Source organism: Pinus tabuliformis, chromosome 1_1, assembly GCF_031772625.1.
Source record: "Pinus tabuliformis cultivar Carrire ecotype Pingquan chromosome 1_1, CPIR1, whole genome shotgun sequence".
NCBI lineage: Eukaryota > Viridiplantae > Streptophyta > Pinopsida > Pinales > Pinaceae > Pinus > Pinus tabuliformis.
The window spans coordinates 502,131,229-502,153,021 of record NC_142297.1 but is presented as its reverse complement, the minus strand read 5'-3'; the positions used below and the strand labels follow the sequence as shown (position 1 = coordinate 502,153,021).

Here is a 21,793-nt window from a genome sequence, read left to right as displayed (position 1 = left end):
ATAAGCAATATAACAAAGATGAAACTATAACATGTATATTTCTCTAAACCTTTTTTTTTTTGTTAAATTGAGATATTCTAAACATTTATAAAAACATATTAATATTAAATTCTTGCCTATTTAAAATTTTAAAATTCTCTCTTAAATCGCTTACATGTTCATTCTCATTTCCCTCTTTTAATATGGTTATGAACATGATTTTGAAACTTTCCATAACTTTATGAAAACTAACTTATAGTATTTTGAAACTTTCCATAGCTTACTATGGCGAAAACTTTAAATCTACTTTTATTTTTCATTTCTAAGTGATTTAAATAAATATTTTTTATATCTTATTTAATAAGTTAAACTACTTATGTATAGTTGGAATATATTTAAAGACCACTTTTATTTGGTTTTTATTTGGTTTATAGTTTATTTTTCTTTTATAAGGAAATCTATTAATGATCCAAAATTAAGATACAGCTGGCAAGAATGAAACTCTTCCCATAAAGACTACTCACAAATAATTTCATGTGTTGTAAATACCAATACATTACCATCCCACTACTAATTTAACAACTAAATTATAATCAAATTTTAAAAAAATAAAAATAAACCGAGAATGAACATTTTACTTTTCAGGTTCTATGTTGCCATTTTCCTTTATTTATTTTCTATTAACATATTTTTCTTCTAATAAATTAACTCACTTTTAACATTAACATTATAATTCAGTACTAGCACGATCTTTAATTAAGGGACTACGTGTTCCAGCATCTATTTGAGCATTCGCAGTGCTGCACAGGAAACATTAGAAGATGAAAAAGATGAAAATGGATAAGAGAGTAAAAATGTCAACATGTAAACGGTTACCGACGCAGGAAAGCTAATTTGAGATTCAAAGACAGCGCAGTGCCCCCATGAACGAGAGCCGGGCGTTACTTTCATTCTATACATTCAGTTGGATGTGATAAATAATATTGAAGTGTATGTTCTGAACGGATATTTAACTTTATTTTACAGAGGCGGATGAGAAATTTCAAAAGAGGAAGAAATTTGGGTCAAATATATTTGGAAGGGAGATCATTTAAAGATGGATCCTCAACCCAGCAGGAACCAGGTAAGATACAAGTCTTCAGGTTTCCAATTTTAAAAAAGTCCATGACCTGCAACTGCATGTCATCTCTCTGCCTGGAAACATATTCATGCTCCAACAGCCATTCATTCCCCAAACCTGAAATTTTGTTATTCATTCCCTGAAGCTGAAATCTTCACCCTCCGACTGTAATTCATTTCCCCACCAGAAATCTTCACCCTCCAACTGCGGTTCTTGCAACCACTCTTTCCACAACCTCAGATCTTTAAACAATTTCCATTCTATCAAATCGCTGTCAGTGTCATGAGATTCTAGGGTATGAAGATGTGTCGCCTGCGCCAAGCCCCTTATGCTCTTCAGCTGGACACATCCAGAGACCCGGAGATGCACCAAAGATATCAACGTTTCAAGGCCGGGCAGGTCCTCCACCAACTCACACTTTCTTATGTCCAGTTCTCGGAGTTTTGCAAGACCACAGAGCCCTATTACTTTCTTCAATGCATCACAACCATTCAAGTCCAGTAATATCAGTGTTTTCGGCAATGCTCCAACCTCCGACAGATCTAAACAATCGCTTATGTCCAGTTGTCTAAGGTTGGGGCAAACCCCTTCAGCAAATGATAATTCCCTTATTCTTGTGCCGTGCAGGTCTAACTGTTTGAGGCGAGGAAGCATGCATTCGTGACCAATGGAAGAGATCGCGAATCTGCCCCCACTCTGATCTGCTGATATGTCTATTCTTTCTCCAGCATTTCCCACGGTGCCAAATGGCACTTCACGTACTGGGCAATTCACTGCTTTTAAAATTTCAAGATTGTTTAACTCTCTTACAGCTGCTGGTAAATTCTCTACTGTTCCACAATCTATGGTGAGATTGGTCAATTGTTTCAGATTTCCAACAGAGTCGAACAAGCATTTCCATTTCCCGCCGAAGAGTGTCAATTCTTTTAAGCTTTTCAAGCCACCCAGCGAAAGCGGTAGCATTTCTATAGAGGATTCTTCAGAGGATACTCTCAGAATTTCCAAATTGCTTAGGTTTCCAATAGCAGTTGGCAATTCTATTAAGTTTGTATTCCACAGCAAAAGCTTTTGCAGGGACTTCTGATGTGTAACCTGCGGAGGCAACACTTCCATTTTAGAACAGCTAGAAAGGTTTAAGCTTTCGAGCGATCTGATATTTCCAAAAGTTTCGCTCGAGAAGGTCAACTGGGAGCAGCCCTTCAAACAGAGGTGTTTAAGTCGAATTAAATTCCCGAAGGATTGTGGCAGGACTTGCAAATGGGAGCACCCATACAAGTTAAGATACTGTAGGTTCGTAAGATTCCCAAAAGAGTCTGGCAGCCTTTGCAAATGGTAGCTACCAGTGAAATTAAGATGTTGGAGATTTGTAAGATTCCCGAAGGCGTTTGGCAGCAACTTCATGCTTGCACGCATTCTCAAATGTTTCAGGGATCGGAGACGAAAGAATTCTTCAGGCAATGTTTTGACAGGGTAAGTCAGTTGAATCTTTTCCAGGTGCTTCAACTGCCCAATTGACTTCGGTAACTGTAGAAGGTCATTAACAATAACATTCAACTCCCTCAACTCCAGAGGTGCCTGCAATGCAGACTCGTATAAAAACCTCCACCTACAGGAACCGAGAAAAATATATACACAAACATCTTTAACAAACAAAGAAAAAGCCACTTTACCTCGCTTTCGTCATTCCAGAGTGTTTCCAATTGGATCTCGCAGCCCACCATTTCTAAAACTCTTAAATTACTCATCGGAATCCAGGTAGGCAGGGAGTACCGACACGGCAGATGAGAGGAATCAATTTCCGAGCTCCCATAACTGAAGGAGAACCCATGCGAAGAAGAGACAACTTCTGGAGCAATTTCCGTGAACCCATGTGAGGAAGAAACAATTTCCGAGCATCCATGACGAAAGGGGGAAGAAATTTCCGAGCACCCATCCGAGGAAGAAACAATTTCCGAGCAATCCTCTGGGGAAGAAACAATTTCAGAAACATGTTCCGCGATCCGATTATGGGAAGACATATCCCAGCGAAGCCATAGAAGATTTGACTGTCTCAGCAGGTTGGATAAGCTTTCACACCATGCACCTTCGACCCTCAGCAGCTGCAAGCCGCGGACATCAACAAAACGATTGCCAAGTGCCACAGGGTTGTCCAAAGACAGGGCTGATATTTGTGTGCTAATTCCCCGCACCTAAATTGTTCACTGGAAAATGTTAGAAACAAAATTGACACCCTTCCAAAATCCAAGAACTTGCATTGTGATAAAAACACAAATTTTCTGAAAATAAATTTAAGAACTTACATATGATTGTTGCAAGAGATTGTAAAAGATGTTATCAGTTGGGCGCCAAAGGCGACGCTGAGGTTCTTTCTCCGCTGAAGCTCTGCCCAAATCTCTAAGGTGATCATGCATTCTAATACAGTTATTGGTATCGACCTCGACAAGATACTTGTTCAAGAGATTCTGAAAACCGATGGACCCTTCCCAATCAGATCCATCCCATATTCTTATAGCCTTATCTTTGTCTTCCCCAATGAAGAAACAGGCAATGTCCAAGAATATGTCTTTCTCCTGTTCATCAAGGCTATCATAACTGATTTTAAGCCTGCTTTGTATATCCGTGGGAAGTATTTTGGATATTTTGAGTAATATGGCTTTCCAATACCGCAAGTCGGGGTTTTCCGAGTAAAGTAGCGCTCCAATCACTTTGAGAGATAATGGTAATCCTTGGCACGCATCCAAAAACTCTCTGACAATTTCTTCAAATCCTAGAACAGGATAAGGCCGGTGGAAGGCATGCAAGCAAAAAAGCTCATGAGAATATTCTAAATTCAGACCTGTCAGCTTGTAAATGGACGGCTCTTTGATTCCTGAGACTGTAAGAACATTCTTATCGCGAGACGTAACTAAAACTAAGCTACCTGAACTAAGAACATCCTTTACTGGTGAAAATAAAACCCGCAGCTGCTCAACAGACTCCACATCATCTACAATTATGAGAGCTTGACAACGGGGAACATGATGTCTTAACCTTGATATGCCTTCATCAACGCTATACATTGCCTGCTCCTGTCCAGTCAAGTCCTTATAAAGTTTACTTTGCAAGGATACTAAAGAGCTCCTAGCTGCAGCTTCTCTCACGTCAAACAAAAAAGAGGATCGATCATAATCTGATCTCTTACTGTTAAAGAATTGTTTAGCCAGGGTTGTTTTACCAACTCCACCAATGCCCACTATCCCTGCAACCCAGTGTCCGCCGAGATTGTGCGGTATCACAGTCCTTTCAAAATCTTGTAGTTTTTCATCCAACCCAGTTGGATATGCGGCCACATCCAGGGGAGGTTTTCTGGCCCTCTTCTGAACCAATTGCACGACCCTATCCACGAGCTCCCCCTCGTCCCTGATTATTTATGAATACATCCCCTAAAACTGTGAGAAGCGTATCTTATTTATGAATACATCCCCTCAATTTGTGAGAAGCATATTTTAAAACAGAGTATTTTTACAGATTTTAAGAATATTTTGGAATTTGGCTAACAGTAATACTTCTATCAAATTCTGAAATATCCCAAAAATCTGCAATTGAGATAAATTCAGGAAAAATATGGTAGACTAATCTTTCTATAAAACATAAACTAAAGTAAAATTTGACAAAGGAGTGAGAATTCTCACCCATTACAAGCTTCCAGCTCCAAGCCACTTATGTCTGCAACACGACAAAGAGCATCTCCCCATTTTTCAACAGTGCTCGGCTCGTATCTCTTCTTCTTTTCTAGATCGCGAAGGGCTCGTCCATACATTCCATCTTCGCCCTTGCCCATTCTGACCCGTAGATCAGATGGCTTTACATGGTAAAACACCGGAATAATGCTAGTCCCCGATTCCAACATCAGCACGAGCTCTTCCAAACACCATTTTGATTCGGCGTACCTGGGAGATAAAATGGCTATATGAACAGAGGCGGTTGCAATAGCTCCTTTTATTTGACAACTTAAGTCGTCTCCCGCCTGCATTTCTGATTGGTCCAGAAAGACTCTGAATCCATAGGAAAGAAGCCGACGGTAGAGATGGCTGGCCAATGTTTTCTTAACCTCTGGGCCGCGATGATTAAGAAATACGTCATAACTGTAATTGATGTTGGAAGATGCTGCAGTGGAGCTGGAGGCGCAGGAACATGAAGCGCACATCTGATGATCTGCCATTAATTCTAATTGAGACACAACAGATGAGTTGCTGAAGATGGAGCAGATCGATTTATGAAAAGTGAAAGGTATCTGTGTATTCCGTTAACCTAACAAGTACCGTAATGCAAAACTCCAGAAGCGGTCAGAGGCTCGAACCACTTATTTATTCTCGAGCGGATAAATTATTTTTCTTACACTTAAATTTGGAAATTTCAAAGTTGACCTCCTCATTAATCCATTTAACGCGTAAAACTCATTAATCCATTTAACACGTGTTTTACGCGCATTTCACTGTCACATGACGCTTCCGACACACATATGTTTAACGCGCATACTCTACTGTTTGACGTTTTGAAGGTTGGTTAAAGTTTTTTTAAATTATAAATTTTAGTGGTGATTTCTTTATTGACGGGAGGGGCTTATTTTATAGCTCATTATTAGGAGTGCTGTGATCATATTTCTAAATGAAATATTATAATTTTTATAGTGAAATAAAATAATATATATATTTTTTTTGAATACCAGAAAATACATAATTTAAATAAATTAGAAAAAAAAATTCAATTTAATAGGAAGAGTTAATTAATATTGAAATATAATTTGATTTAATAATTTACTAATCCCTCAACCTCTTCAAAAATGTAATTTAAACAATAAAAAGTTAATCTAGGAAGAGGTTGAGGGATTAGTAAATTATTAAATCAATTTTTTTTTGTCTTTTTCTATGAAGGCATACATACTCTATACTCTACCTCTCTAGTTTTGAACCTGTAACCTTTTAGGAGGAATGCGCTTAACCATTAGGCCCACTCAAGCTATATCATATTTATGTGATAGGTAAGGATACGACTATATTTTATATGGTAAATGACATAAGGTCATGATACATATTTATATAATTGAAAGTTTATAAAAAATTATATTAAGTTAAACTATTTTAGCTAGGCCCACTCAAGCTATATCATATTTATATGATATGTAAGGATTCATGGCTATATTTTATATGGTAAATGACATAAGGTGATGATGCAAATTTATATAATTGAAAGTTTATAAAAAAATTATTTTAAGTTGAACTATTTTAGCTAACAATGTTCAGGTATATTAATATGTCATTCAACTAATAAAACTCTAAATTATAATTAAATTAAGTATGGTATTATTTATTTTTATTTATTATGATATAAATTTAAAATATTTTTAGATTTTTAGATTTTCAACTGGAATTGTAGCATTGAAAAAATGATTATTGGAGGCTGGAAAGCTTATTATGAGTTTGAAAACAATTGTAAGGTTGCTTATATTTGTATTTTGAGTAAAAAAATGTTCCTCTTTGAGACCCTCGTCACCCTTGTTGTCCTATACGGTTATGATGTTAGGGGTTGCAGTATATCCAGAGAGTCGTGGAGAAAGATTGAGACGATTCAAAAGCATTTCATAACCTACAATCTCAATATCAAGGGAAATACCCCTTATCCTATCCTCCTAATCGAAGTTGGTCTCTCCCCTATTGAAATTTGGGCTATGTTTAAGTATCTAATGTATAAGAAGAAGATTTACAACATGGAATCCAAGAGGCTTCCTAAAATTTCTTCTAACTTTAGTCAAAACCCCCACCTTCACCTCAAGTGTGGGTGGCATAAGGATGCCCAGTCTTGGCTCAACCATTGGGGGATAAATGAGGAGATCATCTTGGGAAGCAAGGATAGTGTCAAAGATATTATCACCTCCAAATTTAAGGATAAACTATGGGATGATAAGGAGCTGGAGGGTAAAAGGAAGCTAAGATATTATAAGGAGGTGATCAACTCCACCCTTGAGAACCATAATTATCTTTCTGTTTTAACCAACTTGAAGAAAAAGACGAACATCGCTAAGATTATAACTAATTCTCATGAGCTTTGTAGTGAAACCATGCAGTGGTCTACTCCCGAGACTCACTGGGACGATAGAATCTGTCAGTTGTGCGATACTAAGAGGGTGGAGGATGAAAAACACTTTCTTTTAGATTGTCCAACCCTTACTCACATCCGCTCTCATTTCCCTAACATTTGTCACACTTCCAATCTTCTTGACTTGTTAAGTCAGCCCAACTATAGTGATCTTGGTGCGCTTCTTTCCTTTTTTTTTAAGCATAAAAATAAGATTCTAAACGATTACAATTAGATTCTTTTTCTTCTTAAAGTCCGATAGACCATATTAGTCTTAATAGACATTAACAATCATTATAAATTTTATTTGAATACTATTAATTATATGTAAAAATTATTTAATAATTTATAATAAAAAAAATTATTTTAAAATAATAGTGAAAAAAAACGTTGTATTAAGTAAATTACTTAATGAAATACAAATTGTATATGGAAATATAATGTATAAACGTATTTTAATTATGCAACACCATGTATTTAATAAGGTGTTTTCAAGGCTTATAAAATTATGTGAAATAAATAATATATGATGCATTCACACCTTAGTTAACTATAAAATTATATATATATATATTCTAAATTTTATTAATGTATTACTTATATTAAAAAAATATTTATAATATTTTAATTTTATATCGAATATTTTAATTTTAATATAAAATATCTATAATTATAATTATATATATAATTTAAAAAATACTTGAGGAAAAAGAAAATGAGAATGATATTATTGTTGGTTTCCTTATCACAAATAACCAAATCTTACTCATATACTATGACTAAATTATAACCTAAAATATATATAGCATTTATTTAATTAATCTTTTATTAATTTTCTATTAGAAAATGATACCGTCATTTTCAACAATGTAGCCATTATATTTGATTGTACCATTCTACTGGTAGCACCTACTTGACTTTAGTATTCTATTTTATGTATATAAGTTACAATTAAATTATTAAAATTAATATTTTTAAGAATATATATTAGTTAGCCAAGAAGATTTCCCGCGAGGTGAAATATGGTAAGGTGGTAAGAGGAGGTTATTGAACACGCTACGAGCATAGAAGCCAAGAGATTATCAGGATCAGCACAAGGTGGAAATCCATTTTGCTCCAGAACGACTAGAGTCAGGTACTAGGGAAGGAGTTCTAGTGGGTATGTAATATTTCTTCTTCCCTTCCCTTTGATTCTCATGGGTATCAAGGAGGATGGCGAGTTAAAAGAATGGTTAATTGTTTGGATAATACACTAACAAGTGTATTTATGGCGTGTCTGGAATTGGGTTCATAGATATTGTTTTCACTATCCTATGACCTTGTTATTAAATCAATCTGTGTTGAACGATTGTGTTTGGATAAATACCTTAAATGGGAATTATGGCTATATACCATACCCGATGGGTAGTTCTTGGAACACACACAATAGGGAAAGTGGAGGTTTGGAGGCTCCTATCATATGATCCTGGGAATTATTTTGCAAAGGTAGGCTTTTGGGCTAGAGGGTTAGCTCAAGGCACTCAGCCAGGGGCTAGGAACCACTAGGAGAGAAAACCCTTCCTAGCATTCCTCACAATGGTTGTAGGGACGATATTGGGAAACTTGCCTTCAATTGTTTTGTTAGTTATGGTGTTTTTGACATGCATGCTGGAAAAGCCATTGTTCATGGAGTAATTTGAAGGAATTTTGTGGCACACAAGATATGACATTATAGATGTTCAATGCTAACTCAACCTGTTGTGTGTCGTCCTGCTAATGTGTTGTTTATAAGACTAGATTTAGCCGAAGAATATTCCAAGGAACCTAACTACCATTACTCTAGATAGAACCATGAGTTTCATAGCAATTGCATATTAAAGAAATGGATGGCTAACGTGGAACTTTGACATTGGGTCTCCACTATGCCAAGTTGAGGTCGGGGTCGAGGCAGAGAACTAAACAAAAGCAATGGAGATAGAGATCAATGTTGAGCTGGTAGAGGGAGGGGTCGTAGTAGTGGGTCTCATCTTAAGGTGGAGGCAACAAAAACATACAAAGATTCATCCTTGTCCACATTAGGGGATAGATTGGAAGTATGGGAGGACATGATGAATTCACGACCAGAACTGAGCAGGTTAGAGCTAGTTTCGCTCTAGAGAGACATTGTTATTGACCTAGGACACACTAGAGGGTGAAGAAATATTTATACATAGACTTTGCTTCTATATTAGAGAATGAAGACCTTGATGGTAAAAGTGATGACAACAAAACTATAAGATCCTAGACAGTCTCAGGGAGAAATTGCTTTTCTTCGAAAGGACATTTGACAAATGAAATTTGGCCTGAATCAAGTGGTAGGGCGACTAGAATGTAGATTTTAACCCGATACAAAAGTTACCAGCATACGAATTCCAAAAATAGAAAATAAACAATGGCAAGAGCATAAAACATAAAACATATATACACAAAGATTTTCGCTTGGATCCCAAAACCGAGACTACCAAATTGACTTTTCATTATGTTCATTTCAATGTTACAAGATATATATATATATATATATATACACATACCGAAGCATCCATAACCCCAATCCATTAACCCTGGATTAGAACATAACCATAGTTCCGTTGACTAGATCTACAAAATACCATGGACAGAAAACCATCATGCCCAAAACCATGTGCGAAATCCATGCACAAAACCATAGGTAGGTCCGCCCACCTAATATAGGGTCCAAAAAATATAACTCAACCCAACATTCTCCCACTTGTTGTTTTCTTTCCATAGGGGGCCACAAGAGAGCTTAGTCATTGAGTCAGCCTTGCAATGCCCATTGTTTCTCTACACCAAGAGAACTTCTCAGTGCTCACAGACTTTGTCAATGCATTTGCAATATTCTTCAAAGTATCCACATTTACCAGCAACACCTTTTGTCCTCAAACATATCCCTCACAAAGTGATACTAAACATCAATGTGTTTTGTCTTTGAATGAGAAGTAGGGTTCTTTGCCAGAAAAAATGCACTTTGGGTGTCACAATCTATCCTTATAGCTCATTGTACTAACCATATACTTGAACACAATCTCTGCAACCAAACTGCTTCCTTTCTTGCATGAATGATTGTCATGTATTCTACCTCTGTAGTTGAAAGTGCCACTATAGACTGTATCTTACTCATCCAACTGACTACACTTCCAAATAGGTTAAACACATACCCACTTGTAGATCTTCTCTGATCCAAATCTCCATCCCAGTTTGCATGTACAAAGCCACGGATGTCCAAAACTCTGTCAAATCCTGGTCTTCCTTGGTAGCACAAACTATAATCATTAGTGCCATGCAAATACTTGAAAACCCGCTTCACTGTTGTTCAATGCTCCTTCCCTTGTTTTGACATAAACCTGCTCAATACTCCCACTGCATGTGTAATGTCTAGTCTAGTACAAACCATTACATACATCAGGCTACCGACTCTACTTGCATATGGAACATAAGACATGTCCTCTTCCTCGTCTTGTGTCTTGGGACATTGTTCAACAGATAACTTTACACCTATAGGAATAAGAACCTTCACCGGTTTACTATCCTGCATATTAAATCTCTGTAGTATTGTCTCGACATACTTCCTTTGGTTTAACTAGAGCTTCCTCCTTTCCTAATCTCATTTAATTTCCATGCCCAAAATATAGTTTGCAGCAGCAATATATTTCATGTCAAATTTGGAGGACAATTGGGTCTCAAAACCTGGATAATTTCTTTGTCATTTCCAACCAGCAACATATCATCCACATACAAGACCAGATAAATAATATGTTCACCAATTAATTTAAAATACACATAATGATATGCTTTGCTTCTGGTGAAGACAAGTCCCAGAACAAATGTATCAAATTTCTGATACCACATCCTTGGTGACTATTTTAACCCATACAAAGAATTTTTTAACTTGCATACCAGTTATTTCTTACACTTCACCGCAACGCCTTCAGGTTGCTTCATGTGGATCTCTTCTTCTAGATCCCCATGAATAAATGTTGTCTTCACATCTATTTGCTCTACCTCAAAATCAAAGCAACAATAACAGATAAAAGTAATCTAATAGAAGCTACCTTGGCAATAGGAGAAAAAATATCACCAAAATCAATTCATGGCACCTGGGAATAACCTTTTTCTACCAACCGAGCTTTGTATTTCTCCACCTTTCCTTCTACATTCATCTTCTTCTTGAACACCCATTTTCTGCCAACGGGTTTCTGTCCAACCAACAACTCCACTAGATCACAAGCCTCATTTTTGTGCAAAGATATCATTTCATCAACCATGGCCTCTTTCCAGAGTTTTCCATCCTCTGAATCTATTGCTCCCCTCACAGTTATAAGATCATCATCATTAATAAATAAAGAAAAATTTGAACAGAAAGCAGATGGACTATACCTTCTGACTGCCTTCTTTCTCGAACTGGTCTTCTCACAGCTGGAGTTTGTGGCTCTTCATCTTTTGATTCCTCTTCTGTTGTAGAGTATGATTCTTCCTCCTTTGGCTCAAAATCTATCTTCTCAGGTTCCTTTGGTAGGACTTCATGTTTAATAACATATTTTACCTCTCTAATCACCACATCTTGGTTGTACACAAACTTCGTTATTTATGGGTTCCAAAGCTTATAACCTTTTCAACCATCCTTATACCCAATAAAGATGCACTTTTCAAATTGACTATCCAACTTTGTTCTTTTCTCCTTTGGAAGATGTACATATGCATCACATCCAAATACCCTTAGATGTGAAAGAGAAGGTCTCTTACCAGTCCATACCTCTTGTGAAGTGTTATCCTCCAAGGCTGACTAAGGTGATCTGTTGACCAGGTAACATGTAGTCCCTACTACCTCTGCCCAGAATTCCTGCCATAACCTAACACCAATCAACATGCTTCTTGCCCTTTCCATCAACATCTAGTTCATTCTTCTCGCAACTCCATTTTGTTCAGGTGTGTATGGGGTAGTCTTCTGTCGTGCTATACCACAGTTCTTATAGAACTCTTCAAATTCTTTCTTGAAAAACTATCCACTGTTATTTATCCTCAACACCTTTATCTTCTTTTTTGTCTGGTTTTCCACCAGAGCCTTAAATTCTTTAAACCTATCAAATACTTCAGATTTCTTCCCGATGAAATATATCCATGTATTCCTTGAGAAGTCATCTATAAATGATACATAGTACACAAAATTTCCCAGTGATGGAATCCACACAGGTCCAAACACATCACTATGCACAAAAACTAATATTTGTTTCACCTTCTTAGCACCAGAGGGGAAACTCACCCGATTCTGCATCCCATATACACAATTTTCACATAAATCAAAATCCAGAGAGTTATTAGACATACATTCTATCATACCATCACCATGAAGTATTCGAAGGCCCTTCTCTCCAATATGTCCAAGCCTTTGATGCCATAGCATGGTCTTTTCTCCAAAGACTACTAGATTTTCTGCTCCACTTTGAGGAACCACAGATATGTTGCACCCATCAATAACAGTGCTACCTTTGAAGCTTGTACAGAGTTCCAATCCGAACTCCCCACATCAATGCCAATGCTCCCAGAACCATGTTGCAAGTATCTTTCTCAAACACCGTTTTTACACCTGCATCATCCAACTTGCTTACAAAAATATATTTCTAGCCAATGTAGGAATATGCAGAACACCCAGAAGTGTTCTAATCCTTCCACCTTGCAACTTCAACTTGAATTTTCCATGACCAACGATTCTATCGTTCCTGTCATAGCTTAAGAAGACATCGCCACCATCATAATTCTCATTCGCGCAGAACCACTCTCTATGGGGAGTGAAGTGAAAGGATGCACTTGAGTCAATCAACCATGCCTCATGATATACATGTGTACTTGAAGAAGAAGCCAACTACACATCCCCACCTTCATATGTGGTGGTTTTCGCCTCTGTAGAAGGAGCATCATTAGATCCCTTTCCTTTCTCAGCAACTTTAGATTTATAGTCCCTTTTGTAGTGCCCTTCCTTTCCGCATTTCTAGTACACCTTTAGATCTCCCACTCGAAGATTTATTTTTGTTTCTGTTCTGGGACCGTCCTCGTATAGATAAGGCATCACTATCCTGACCCTCCATATTTTTCTATCTCATCTCCTCCGACAACAAGGATGAGACTATTTCATCAAACTGCAAGGCAGTTGCATTGCTACCTATTGCAACAACCAGATTATCCCACGAATCTAGTAGAGAACACAACAAACTGATGCACTTATCTTCATATGAAATTTTAATATCAACAAATAATAACTGGCTTACCACTGTATTAAATGCATTCAGATGCTCTATCACCGAGTCTCCATCTTTCATCCTTAGGTTATACAAATTTTTCCGTAGGAAAATTTTATTCACCAGAGACTTAGATTGGTTCAAAGCCCCTAACATGTTCCACAAAGCCTTCGCATGAGCTTCCCTTGATACATTCAACAATATTGAATTTGAGACACACAATCATATTGTGCTCTTTGCCTTTCGATCAAACTTTTCCCAGTCTTTAACTGACATTGTTGTTGGTTTAGTACCCGGATCTACCATGATCCACTGATCTTTATCCACCAACAGATCCTCCATCTTGAGTTTCCACAACTAAAAACTTTGACCATTAGATTTCTCGATCTCTATATTTCCACTACTCGCTATCTTCTTTCACCACAAGAATTGATCCCGCAGATCTCCCACTGAATAGGGTCCACCATAGGCCGAGCAAAAACCCCTCAGCAGCAAAGGTGTCCCCTTGAAGCCAAAACAACTTTGATACCAAATATAGGTTTTAACCCTGTGCATAAATTACTTGCATACAAATTTTAAAAACAAAAAATAAACAATGATGAGAGCATAAAACATAAAACAAATATACACAGAGATTTTCCCCTGGATCCCAAAACCAGGACTACCAGATTGATTTTTCATTATGTTCCTTTCAATGTTACAATGCATATATATACATGTAGAAGCATCCATAAACTCCAATCCATTAACCCTAGATTAGAATATAATTGTAGTTCCCTTGACCGGATCTATAAAGTACCATGGACACAAAACCATCATGCCCAAAACCATGTGCGGAATCCATGCACAAAACCATAGGTAGGTCCGCCAACTAATATAGGGTCCATTTTTTTTTCCTGGGGTGTCGCCCCCTTGCATACCCCCCTGTGACCCACCCTTGTGTGGGGTAGTTGTGGAAATAATATAACACAACCCAACATAGAAAAAATTGAGACTCACATTCCATGTATTCTTCCATTGGCCCAATAGGGATCCACTACAAAGGATCTAGCCCCCAGTAGAATCATTTGATGATTATCACTCTTTATTTTCAGTTTGCAGCCTTCGGGTATTGTCTAGTTAGTGTTATAGGTCAGCAAGACATTGTAGTGTTTTTAACATTATTAGACTTGATCAGAACCTTTAAATTTTGGTCAGGATATGACTCTACAAGATGGTTAACAGACTTGATTTCCCCCTAGGAAGGTTGAGAACATGTGGTTCTTTGTTAAACTTGCATGTATAGTCTACCTTTTGAAAAGAAATAAAAAGATCCAATACCAGCGTAAAAAAAATTGCATATTAGTTAGCTATAACGTACGATTAAAATATACTTTGTAAGATACTTAATTTAATGTGTAATATACAAAAATTATAATAATAATTAATATCAACCTTCATATTATGTGAGTAATTGTTAACTCTTTATCAAAATTAATAATAAGAAATTTACATTAAAAAAATTAGAATTTAAATGTATTTTATATAAATTAAAACGTGTATATAGTAAATTAATTTTTTATTTTAATTATCTCTTTAGGGTATGGCGAAATAGAATTATCATTTTGATCTTTGGTGTCATTATCTAGTTTCTCAGTGACATTGATTTTCTACACGCGTTTTGTGGCATAAAGTGGTGGCCCACAAATTTCATAGGAAGTTTGATATGATTGTGTGTTCCCTTTGTGGCCACCTAACGAGTTTTCAGTCACCTAACTCAAACTTATTGGTAGATGATTCCAAAAGTCAAAAATATCACTTATTATTATTGTGCTATTTTCTCACAATGCAGTACACGTGTGAAAATTAGTTGTCGATTAATAGTATACAATTGAGATGATAATAATTTAAAGTTTAATGGAAAGGATGTTGTGTAGAGTTATTTATTTATATTATATTTTGTTATATTATTCAATATATTTGAAATTTTGATGGCTTGTTTTTAAGGATATTTATAAAAGTTGTTAAAAATATTATTCAATTATGAATAAAACTTAGATTATGGTGAAATTTTAATCACGGTAATTTTTTTTTGTTAAATTCATGTTAAATGTGGTTAAAATAAGATTTTTTTGCTATAAGATTAGCTTTTTATTATGGAACTTCATTATTTGTATTCAAAATAAATCCTCATCACCTAGTTTAAATTTAATCTATTTCAAATATTTATTTGGGTGTGTAATAGGTGTAGTTATCTTTAGACTAAATTTAGTGTAGCACAATTTCTAATCAAATGGCCATTGATTTGCTTTAGCTTTTACATATATGATACCAATCACTTCATGCAACTAAGAGGAATATTTTAGAAGGTTGATGTTGATAACCTCCTTCTAATGGAAAGGAAACTCACTCGGCTTCTTATGAGGAATTTTATAGGCTTTGTTGTCTTTTTCAAGCTGAAATTGTAGAATTCCATAGGCCTTTTAATTGACAAAGTGATAAAGTGTGTGTGGGGGTGCATAGTGAATTGTGTAGTTATGGTAGACTATGCAAACCCCATTAGTGATGCAATGTTTGATAGTGAAACCATTGGTCACTTATAGGGTGGGTCATTTGCGACTCTAATGACAAGGTTGGTGGTGATAATAAATCTCGAAGTAGTGGTGGTGTTGCTAAGTTTGTAAAGGGTGACATCTAACTAAGCATGATGGCTATGATTTTGAATATTGGAAAACAAACTCGGCTTAAACTCGTTACAAAAACTCTACTAAACTAATCTATTTTCATTGTTGTCCTTGTGTATAATTTCAAACTTTTAGAAGTAATTTAGAATCCCTTTTGAAGGGGATTTGAAACATTCTTGACCCTTTTTTGTCTTTGAGGTTTCTGCGAGTCTCATGATTATGTAGATTATCTTCCGGATACATCGCATTAGGTTTCTTTTTTAAGCCAAATTAGAGGAGGATTTGTGCCATTCTTAGATGTACATTAAGATACTATTTTGGAGGCCCTTGGAACATGATTGGAGTTTTATGAAGCCCTCTTTCATTATTCTCGAGAGCTCAAAGTGGTTGTTGTTGAGATATTTGTGACAACCCATTTTGAAAATTCCCTCTTGTAAACATTGTAAATATTTCTTTTGTAATTATTATTGTGAATGTAATCACGAGTAAACTAATTGAGGAAAACATACATGACTTTCAGAGCTTTGAGTTAAGGATATTGATTGAGAAGTCAGAGGAAGTTGGTTATTAATGTCAGCCATGGGAAGTTACTTGGTGTGCCTTAAATAAGCTGACTATACCTTGGCTCTGTCTAGAGAAAGAAAAGATCACAACCATACCTCTCTTAGAAAAATATGCAACAGAAAGAGGATAGAAATTAAATTTGTGATGAACTATGCTGGTAGGGTGTTTGCATTAGTCATGTGCACATTCATTCAACCATTATACTATTGCAACAATGATAGTGGATTGAGGTGCAAAGAAAAAAAACTTCAGAATGAAGGGGGAGGAATAAGGAGGAAAAAAGGGGGGGGGGGGGGGTGGTCACAGGAAGGAGGAAGCACACAATAGAGAAATGATGATGATAACTCGAAAAGGAAAGGAACTAGGAAAATATAAGATATTTGTGTGGAGGAAAGGATTTGGGAAAATATAAGATATTTGTGTGGAGGAAAGGAGCTGGGAAAATATAAGATATTTGTGTGGAGGAAAGGAGGCTATAATAACCTACGTTGGTTCTCTAGCAGGTTTTTGGAGGAGAACTTTTGGTTCTAAGCGAGGGAAGAGGGTGCAGTGGATCTCTCTTGGGTGAAGGTCATATGCTATTTGGATTCATTGTTTGGTTGGAGGCCTTATTCCTTTGGATTCTTAGTAAAAGAGATTTCATGGTGTCTTCCCATGCTTGGTTTTTAGGTCAACAATTAATTTTAATGAATGTTGGATTCTTTATTTGGGTGGATTCAGTGAAGAATGGTTGCCTAGGTTACAAGGGTGGATATAATGACACCTTTGGATTCACTGATTTCGTTACAAGGGTGGAGATAGTGATATCTCTAGATCCCATGGTTTGGTTTTATAAGGTTGGAGATAGTGATATATTTGGATCTCCTGGTTCCGTTTTGCAAAGGTGGAGATGGTGATATCTCTAGATTCCCTGGTGTGGTGAAGAGATCTAGTTGTTTCCCTAAAGCACTCCTCCTCAGGCTTTGAAATTTGACATAGGGATTATTGGTTGCAAGAAATATTGTGGTACAGGCCAATATAAGGTTGGGTGGAGAGTCGAAGTCCTAATCCCAATTTCCAGACAACCTTATCATATAAGTGTTTACTTATGTTTTCTATTCTTGTGATGTTATTCACTAAATTAATGGATATGGTCTTGTGGAAATAATTGCTGCTATTTATGTTCTATGCTATTTGTATGTTGAGTTGTAATGTATGAACATGGTTTTGAGCATGTAATGTTGTTTTTATATTTTTATGCTCGTTGTGTAAATTGAACTGCTATGAATGAACTCAGCTGTGTAACTATGTATGAGTAAAATCTTGTGGTTTACGTTCATGGATTTATGTCCATGTGTATGATAATTATGTATTTTAAATGGTTAAATGAAATGGCATGAGACTTTCATGATAGTCTAGTGAAATTGGGGAATGAGGATTCCTTGCGTGTTTCAACAAGGCTGATGGATAAGCACGGAAGACTAAAGTATTTGTGTCTAAGACAGGTTGGATGGGGTATGGATGAGTTTAGATCTACAATCCATGAACCCATAGAAGGGAGGAAAAGTCTTGAAGTTGCAATCAAAGAATGAAAACGTAGGTCTACGTGGCTTGAAAAAATTTCATGAAAAATGCCAAGTTTGAAAACTTCACGAAAACAAGGCCATGTTTGAGTCAAGATTCAGCTAAGTCAGTGGTTGGGAATCATCTTGGAAGTGGAATTCAACAAATTCTAAATCCGATTTAGTCGGGTTTGAGCTCAGGTTAGGAGTCGATTAGGTTGGGGGTCAGCAACTGAGTCTCGATAAGGTTAATCATTGGTTGTGGTGATAAAGACCTACCCCGACTACATTAATACCTTCATGTGTTACCGCACTTCCATGTGGAATAATCTAAGGGTGGTGGAGTGACTCCGTGGGCACCACATGAGTTGCTACGTGAGTTCCATGTGGAATACATTGATGATGTGTTAGGGTTTAATGGGCCAAAATTATAATGGCCATAAGTTTTGATATGTAAGTCGGATTGGGGTAAATTTTACATCATTGGAAACGTCTTGATGAGTGTGACAAGATGATGGTACCAGTTTTTAATTTTAAAGTATATCAAAAAAGGGAAATTTTGTAACCCCATTTCCATGACAAGATTATAGAGGTTGGGTCAAACATAAGTAACACCTCTCCTTGGAGAGTCCAAGGATATGGAAGGGATCATTATAGAGTGGTATTAGAGCTAAAGGTTTCTACACTTGGACTTTTGGGAATAAAGATTGGAGCTCTATTACAGAGCATCAATGCTAAAGGTTTACCACTAGGACTTTAGAAATAAAATTAGAACTTCGTTATTAAGAACATCAAAGTTAATGCGAAGTAGGTCCAATATTATACCTATGGAAGCAAGGTTAAGGTCTTGGTATAGTATACCAGGGAGTAAAGCATTGATAGGGTATTAGACATGATTTCTACTACATGTTGTTGTGGCATAAAAACTTGGATTGTATATTGATATCTATAGCGTCATGGGAACTAACTTATGAGAATTGATGTTTTAGATACCGATGACCATGTGTTTAGGGAAGGAATTTCAAGGTAATGATGAATAGGTGTATTGGATATATTGAGGTGTTGCTAATTTTATGTGTATGAGAACACATAAAAAGGCACTAAAGGGTTAAAATGAACAAGCAACATAGTGGTGCAGTAGAGCATTGACATGTCACAACATGGACATGAAGAACATGAATCAATTAATAAAAGAAGAGTTGAAGGCTCTCCTGATTGGATGGACACCTTGAGAATCCTAAGGGCTGAAATAAGGAGTTTTAAGGCTTTTAATGAGAAGTTTTTTAGGGCACATGAGAGGAAGGTCGAAATGAATGCAGTGATATTGTAAAGTCTATTAGATTTGCAGATGAAAAGGAAACATGATATTGGAGATGGTTTTAAGCTCAAACAAAATTATTCAAGGCATGGAAGAGAGGAAATGAGGACTGATGATGTTGACATCAATCTATTTAGGAAGAAGCACATGCCATCTAGGGAGGACACTGTGAGGGGAGGTTCCCTATTGAATACTCCTGAAAGAGGGATATTTGATTATGGGAAGAATTTTGATGCCACTTTTAGAAGGTGCCATCACTGTAGAATAAGAAGAGAAATGGATTACATGCCCATGGAGTTTTAGAAGGAAAAGCCTCCTACATTTGATGGTGAATTGAAGAGAATAAAGGATACAAACGCATGGCTACTTGGGATGAAGAAGTTCTTCAGATTCCACATCTACTTTGAGAACTTGAAGGCAAAAGTGGCTACTTTCATCTTGAAGGGTAAATCTAATATCTAGTGGGAAGACTCTAAAAATGTGAAGAATATAATAGAGGAAGAGATGTCTTAGAAGGAGCTTGAAAGATATTTCAAAGAAAATTACTTGTTTGAAAGACAATTTAAAAACAAAGGCAAGTAATTCTATAAACTCAAAATGTGGAAAATTTTTGATGAGGAGTATATTACCAAATTCTTGGAACTACTATAGTATGTTCTCTATCTCAAGGAGGAAAAGGAAAAAGTTAAAATATTTATTAGTAGATTATCACAACCATTTAAAGATAAAAATGAGCTTAATGAACCACAAACCATTGAAGATGCACTCAAGAAATTAAAACATTCCTATGAGCAAGCTAAGCGTAGCCCTGAGTATAGGAAAAATTGGAAATCAAAGGGAAATATTAAATATAAAGGAAAAGGGTAGAAGATTATGAAGAAACCACCAATAATCAAAGGAGTGAACATCGTCCCAACCAATTGAGAAAATTAGTAGAGACTTAACATTGCCAACAAAGGCCGATCTACTCAAGTCACATGAGAGGAAAATAGGAGCTACGGAGGGGAACTCTTGAAATGTTGGATTTGTAAGGAAAATCATTAGAAGATGGATTTCCCACTGCACAAGAACAATGGCCCAAGGATGTATACCATGTAATAGGTTGATACAGTCAGGGTTGTGGCCGAGAAAGTTCCAAGAATTTACATAGTAGTAGACAATTGACAAGTTGATCACTAGGGAGTGATTATTGAAATGAAAGGTATGCTTCACGATCAAAGTATTTCGATTTTGATTGACCCTGGTTTGAATTTTAGTTTTATCGATTCGATAATTGTGGAAAAGTGAAACCTAGATAAATATGCACACAAGAAGTCATGGATGGTTCACTTAGCCAGAAAAACCAAGAGAAGATTGGAACATATCATTAGATCGTGCCCTTTAATGCTAAAAGGCACAAAGAGGACATCCAATTTTAATTAACTGTCGTTGGGGGAATATGATGCATTGCTTGGAATGGATTGGTTGGCCTGACGTAGAATCAGGATCAATTACTTTGAGAATTTAATCGAATTCCTTAACGAGAGGGGTGGAAGAATAATTCCCCAATGAAAAATAAAAGCTATATCATTTCACTTGGTGATAGTGATGCAAGTCAAGAGGTGTTGTTAGAAGGGATGTGAGTTATTTACTATTCAAGTGACCAACAATTCTAAGAATGACAGTGGCAGTAACTTATTGGAGCACCAAGTTTTAAAACAATATGCACATTAGAGACAGTGCACTGCGCATCAGGCTGGCGCTGCGCATCAGTGGCTTTCTTGCAGTGTTATTTTTCACAGGCGCTGCGCATCAGGAGGGCGTTGTGCATTGGGCCCAGTGCACTGCGCATCATCCCAGAACTTGCTAAATCACTCCAAATCGTTCAAAAACCCTAAAAAATGTTTCATTTCCATTCTACAAGTAAGTAAACATCATCCAAAAGCTGAATTTGATGTCATACTTGTGTTCTTCATGAATCTTGCATGTTGAAAATGAAACCCTAGCTTGTCTTCACTGTTTGCCATTCTATTGTGCAATTTTCACTCCACCATCACTAAAAGCATCATTAAACCCTTTTTACTCTTTCATTACCCTAAATCATTCCATTTATCCCATTTTCCACATCCCACTCCCCTAAAACAACTAAATCCCTTCACCAAACCCTAAACCCCTCACTAAACCTTAGCTTCCCAAACCTAATCCCTTCATTCCCCAATTCCATTTCCCAAGAGTAAAATCTCTTC

At 36.4% G+C, this 21,793-nt stretch overlaps 1 protein-coding gene across 2 annotated transcripts; it reads right to left on the bottom strand.

Annotated features, from left to right (window-relative positions):
• Nucleotides 1–1,028: 1,028 nt before the first annotated feature.
• On the bottom strand, nt 1,029–5,447 carry LOC149213968 (uncharacterized). Of its 2 annotated transcripts, none has more exons than XM_089392171.1 (4): nt 4,771–5,447; nt 3,400–4,498; nt 2,770–3,288; nt 1,029–2,674 (listed from the first exon to the last, which is right to left on the bottom strand). In XM_089392171.1, exons 1-4 carry the CDS (start codon nt 5,298–5,300, stop codon nt 1,232–1,234), a joined length of 3,591 nt encoding a protein of 1,196 aa, XP_089248297.1. In that variant the 5' UTR covers nt 5,301–5,447; the 3' UTR covers nt 1,029–1,231. The 2 variants fall into 2 exon arrangements, with proteins under 2 accessions (XP_089248297.1, XP_089248298.1); XM_089392172.1 differs by having other exon boundaries at nt 1,029–2,623.
• Between the last annotated feature and the right edge of the window lie 16,346 nt (nt 5,448–21,793).